Here is a 5,759-nt window from a genome sequence, read left to right on the forward strand (position 1 = left end):
ACCATCTGGGCAAGTGCCAGATGGAGGTGCAAATGCTGGTCACTCAAAACAGTTTGGTGGCGCACCAGGAAGCATACAACAGTCTCCTTCTGCAGTGCCATTACAACAGGGTAGTTCTTATCCAGTTTACCAACATGGTCCTAGCTTTCAAAACCAGATGGGGCCTGGTATGATGCATGGTCATCCACCCAATGTCCATCCTGGAAGCCAAAAGATGGGACATGCAGATAGTTTTCATGGTAGAGCTGGGAATGAATATTACTATAACTCTAGCAAAGAGATGCCAGCTATGGGTCCTCAGCAGCCAAATATTGCACCAATACCCATTTCAACAAAGCAGCAGGTATTTTCTTTTTAGTGTGAATTTTAAATCAGAAATGTCTTTTTCTCAATATGATTGGACCAATCACTGGTGGATTCATGTTATCTAAGTTTTACACACTAAGACATTGAATATTTATAACAATGGAATATGCGTGACATAGGAATCCAATTCTCAAGAATAGAACCAAGCTCGTCCCTGAAAATTGAAAATCCCAAACCCCAAACGACTTTTCAGCTGTTTCACATCCTGTTCTCCCTTGTTTGAGATTGTGTTGTTCTAACTGTTGCAGTTGCATGGGACATCATCAAGGTGCTGCCTTGCATCTATCTGTATTGATCACATATTGATCCAAGACTCCAAGCACCCTAAGGCTTTAGCTGTGTTTTGTGGTGTTTTTGTTCTGTCCTTTAGTCATATATTATTTTATGTTGGTGATTTAGTTAATATATATAGTTTTGTCAGTCATGGCCCTAGAATCTGTGTCATGATTGCTCTTTTCTGTTTATATGCTCCCCTTTAAATCATCAACAATCTCTTGATAATCTTGCATGTCTGAGCAAAAGTATGCTTTTGTTTTAATATATCTGATTAAATGCTTTTGTTTCATGAAAATGCTTCGTCATTCATATCATTTGTATGTAATCAATTATTCAATTTTAAGTTGCTCCTTCATTGTCTTTCTTTCCCTGTAATTCTTGTCAATGTCTGATTAAATGTTGTTGCCCTTGATATATTTGTTCCACATATTTGCAGGATATGAGAATGAGCAGCGGCCCTTTTCAAAATGTAATGCCTAGTGGAAATGGAAGTGGTATCCCAGGTCATCCAATGCACATGTTTCCACCAGTAGGAGGGCATCCACCTCTCTCAAGTAACCCCTTGAAAGGACCTCCGTATATGGGATCTTCAGATGTTACTGATATGACACCTGCTGAAATTTATTGTCAGCAACATGAAGTTACAGCAACGGTCTGTATTTTCTTTAGGCTGCCTGTTATGTATGGTATTTGTTTTAATATCCTGATCAATAGCTTATGGAGTTGTTGAAATGACCTAGATTTTAAAAGTCCATGTCATGATTGATAATTTTGATCTTGTGAACACAATCCCATTGTTGTTCATATATATTACATCATATATAGGGTATGGCCTGGCCATTTGGACCGGAAATTTTTTTTTTTCACATACAAGTGGTGTTGGCTACAGTTTATATAAATGGTTTTATTACATTGTTAAATTGCTACCCATGTTTTAAGTTTGATGGACTGTTTCTTACATCATATATATTGGATCTTAATGGACAGGGTGACAACATTCCACCTCCTTTTATGACATTTGATGCTACTGGATTTCCTCCAGAGATTTTGAGAGAGGTAAGTGTATTATTCATGTTCTATTATATTGCATGCTTTGGTACTTCTTAATAAAGGGATGGTTTTACATAAATTTTACTTTTGAACTCATTCTTGCTTGTCGCAGGTGCGATATCTGCTCCAGAGCAGGAGCATATGTCGTACGCTGCACTGCTAATCTGCTATTGGCACACTTATACTTGCAACTACTATTCTGATTTTTGGAGCCTGCAAAATGGATGGTTGGAGCCTTTCATGGGCATCTTCTAAAAGGGTGGTTGGCCCTTCATTCAAATTTCACCTTATGTGATATGGGATTTGTTGCATATTGGCTCCGTCACTCATGTCTTTATTGCTCCTTTTTAATTGCCTCAAGTTGCTTCAGTAAGCAACCATAACCTATGGGTCCTTTTGTTTCATTGTTTGCTAAATTATGTACATTTTTAAAATGCAACAACATATTCTAAAAACCAAAAGACATCTGTTTTGCACTGCTCTTGGAGATGATTTTCCTGCATTTGTTTCATTTCAGATATATTCTGCTGGCTTCTCAAACCCAACACCAATTCAGGCTCAAACTTGGCCAGTAGCACTGCAAGGTAGGGACATAGTGGCAATTGCAAAAACAGGCTCTGGCAAAACATTGGGCTACTTAATGCCTGCATTCATCCTTCTTAGGCAGAGAAGGAATAATCCTTTGAATGGCCCCACTGTCTTGGTTTTAGCTCCAACACGTGAACTTGCTACACAGATCCAAGATGAGGCCGTCAAATTTGGAAGATCTTCACGTTTCTCTTGCACGGTATGTCTTGGGTTTTCTATTTTATCAAAACTACAGTTTTTCCCCCTATTAATGTGCTGTAATCTGTTGATACATTCTGATTTTGCCTCCATTATAGTGTTTGTATGGTGGAGCACCCAAAGCCCAACAGCTAAAAGAGTTAGATCGGGGAGCAGACATTGTTGTTGCCACACCTGGCCGACTCAATGACATCCTTGAAATGAAGAAAATTGACTTTGGGCAAGTTTCACTGCTTGTGCTTGATGAGGCTGACCGTATGCTTGACATGGGTTTTGAACCTCAAATCCGGAAAATTGTTAATGAGATTCCACCACGTAGGCAAACTCTCATGTATACGGCAACATGGCCAAAAGAAGTAAGAAAAATTGCCAGTGACCTGCTCGTTAATCCTGTTCAGGTTAACATTGGAAGTGTTGATGAGCTTGCCGCAAATAAAGCTATCACACAGGTAATAAATTAGCATTGTACTTCAATTAATGACATCGCTTATATGTTTTTGTTGCTCTTTTGATGTTGTCTCTCATGTACACCATTCAAAATATTGCATATCTTATATATTGTAATTGGCAGTATGTTGAATTTGTCCCTCAAATGGAGAAGCAGAGGCGATTAGAGCAGATCCTCAGATCCCAAGAACGGGGCTCTAAGGTTATTATTTTTTGTTCCACAAAGAGGTTATGTGATCAACTTGCCCGTAGTATTGGTCGCAATTATGGGGCTGCTGCAATTCATGGTGACAAGTCTCAAAGTGAGAGGGATTGGGTTTTAAATCAGTTCCGGAGTGGGAAGTCACCAGTTTTAGTTGCCACTGATGTTGCTGCTCGTGGGCTTGACATCAAGGATATAAGGTTAGCCTCTTTGTATCCGTGTTACTTTTCTTCAAGTTGACATATAGAGTTGTAAACTTTATTCACATATTATGTGATGTGCTAGTAAAAAGGTGATCTTGTCAGTTAGTACGTTGTGGCTTTCAAGAATTTATCTGAATTTTAATAGGTTGTATAGATCTTTATTGAATATTCGTGAATATTCCACGTGACAGGGTGGTTATAAACTATGATTTCCCTACTGGAGTTGAGGATTATGTACACCGAATTGGAAGAACTGGACGGGCAGGTGCTACTGGAGTATCGTACACCTTTTTCTCGGAGCAGGACTGGAAACATGCATCTGATTTAATCAAAGTCTTGGAGGGTGCAAACCAGCATGTGCCTCCAGAGCTAAGACAGATGACCTTGCGCGGACCACCAAACTTTGGAAAAGAGCGGGGTGGGATGAGTCGTTTCGACTCTGGTGGTGGTGGGCGTTGGGACAACGGTGGTCGTGGTGGCATGAGGGATGGGGGCTTTGGTGGTCGTGGTGGCATGAGAGATGGTGGCTTTAGTGGTCGAGGCGGCATGAGGGATGGTAGCTTTGGTGGCCGAGGTGGCATGAGGGAGAGTGGATTCAGCAATGATGGTGGCATGAGAGATGGTGGCTTTGGTGCTCATGGTGCTAGCGGTCAAGGTGGGAGAGTTGATATGTTTGGTGGTAGGGGAAATAGAGGTCGAGGATTTGGTGGCCCTCGTGGTGGTCATGCTGGGTGGGGTAGAGGGGATCGTGGTCCAAATGACCGATTCAACATGGATGGAAGAGGAAGAGGGCGAGGACGTGGGCGATTAGACAACAGAAGAGATGTTGGATACAGGAATAGAGGCAGAAGCCGTAGCCGTAGCCCAGAGAGAGTACGAACATGGGACTATAGTAGCAGAAGTCGTAGTAGGAGTTGCAGCAGTAGGAGCTGGAGCCGGAGCCGGAGCCGAAGCAGAAGCCGCAGTTGGTCGCGTGGTCGCAGTCGGAGTCGCAGCTATAGCCCTAGCCCTCGTCGGAGTCGAAGCCGCAGTCGTAGCGGTCGCAGTTACAGCCGCAGCCGAAGTCCCCGTAGAAGTCCCAGCTATGATAGGCGTGATAGGACAGATCAACACCATTCTGATCAAAAGGATTATAGAGAACCAGAGGTCCAAGCTCCCAATCCGGGAGTGTCTCCAAGCTCCCAAGGGCAGCAGAATTCGATTTTGGGAACTGATCAAGTGGATCAGGCGCCACTGGTTGCTGGGAGTGGTGTCCCAGAAGATCCCAATGCTCTGGCATAGCCTTTCATTTTAAGCTGTTGTTATGATCTGATTATTTTTAGAGGGCTCTCGAAACTTGTAATCTTATTGATTGGCGGCTATGTTTAACCTCCCACTTTTTTTTGTTTATGATTGGATTTGCATGGTGATTACCACCTGATGGCAAGCTGAGGTTGAATCATGTGATGGTAGTTTTGTAACTAGTAATTTTAAATGCAGTTTCATGCAATGCTGCATTGTTGAGTCACAAATATTCGGTTTGGGGAAATTGATATCCATAATTTATTTTGGTGTAGTCAAAATTATTGTAACTAAAATTAATTCGTTGGTATTATAGTTCTCTTTGGTCTTTATTTTTTCCGTTCAATTTGGAAAATAATCTTCACTAGTTTGGATAATATAGTGGTTAGTTTACTAGTCTGATTAAGCAAGTATCGGGGTTCAAATTCAGTCTTATGTATGCAGTAATTTATTAGCTAACAGCAAATTTTTAATAGAGCTTTGATTTGCAATATATTAATCTTTGGCCTGTTGAGTTGGAGTACTTTGGAAAAAAAAATGGTTCTCCAGCGAAGATATTCAATTGAGTAATAAAACTATTTTTGTGCCTTTTTGATTAGCTATCTGCTCATCAACAGATTATTGTCAACTAATGCTAGTCTTAAGAAAAAGAAATTTGTGATTAATCTTCTCCATCTATTCTCCAACTAGTTTAAGTGTCCTTGCGTTTATGAATTTTTTTGGTTGACTTTTTTTTCTAAAAACTTAGAATATTGTAGATGTTCCACAAATATCACGTATTATAGTACTTATTTGAAGATGGTAATTATTTTTAAGTCTTTAGTCTTAAAGTCTTAACTATGTAGTAAAAGATGGTACTTAGGTGAAGAACAGATTTGAAAAGCCGTAAGTACAGGATTCAGAGCACTTATTAATATTTTCCTTCTAAATAACTCGACACTAAAGATGACTAAGGAGGTGAAAAAATTGACTAGAATTGCAAACTACAGATCTCGTTTAAATCTTCTACTCAAGATCACCTGATCAATCTATGGTAGCTTGATAATTCCTATTTTACCCAGCTAAAGGGGACGTCGTGGTTTGGTTTTCATTCTGCAGATCCAACCCATATTTATCAATGGAATGGAAATTTGCAATTTAGACCATTA

The 5,759-nt window shown here is 40.3% G+C and overlaps 1 protein-coding gene across 1 annotated transcript in view; it reads left to right on the forward strand.

Moving 5' to 3' along the window:
* LOC107630390 (DEAD-box ATP-dependent RNA helicase 40-like) overlaps positions 1–4,943 on the forward strand; it is a 5,868-nt gene extending 925 nt beyond the window's left edge. Inside the window, 7 exon segments of the mRNA XM_021118807.1 lie at positions 1–343; positions 1,079–1,294; positions 1,630–1,698; positions 2,210–2,479; positions 2,577–2,927; positions 3,050–3,327; positions 3,522–4,943. The exon segment at positions 1–343 is cut by the window's left edge and continues 10 nt beyond it. Coding sequence (XP_020974466.1) covers positions 1–343; positions 1,079–1,294; positions 1,630–1,698; positions 2,210–2,479; positions 2,577–2,927; positions 3,050–3,327; positions 3,522–4,611 — 2,617 coding nt within the window. The 3' untranslated portion in view covers positions 4,612–4,943.

Source organism: Arachis ipaensis, chromosome B03 (assembly GCF_000816755.2).
Source record: "Arachis ipaensis cultivar K30076 chromosome B03, Araip1.1, whole genome shotgun sequence".
NCBI lineage: Eukaryota > Viridiplantae > Streptophyta > Magnoliopsida > Fabales > Fabaceae > Arachis > Arachis ipaensis.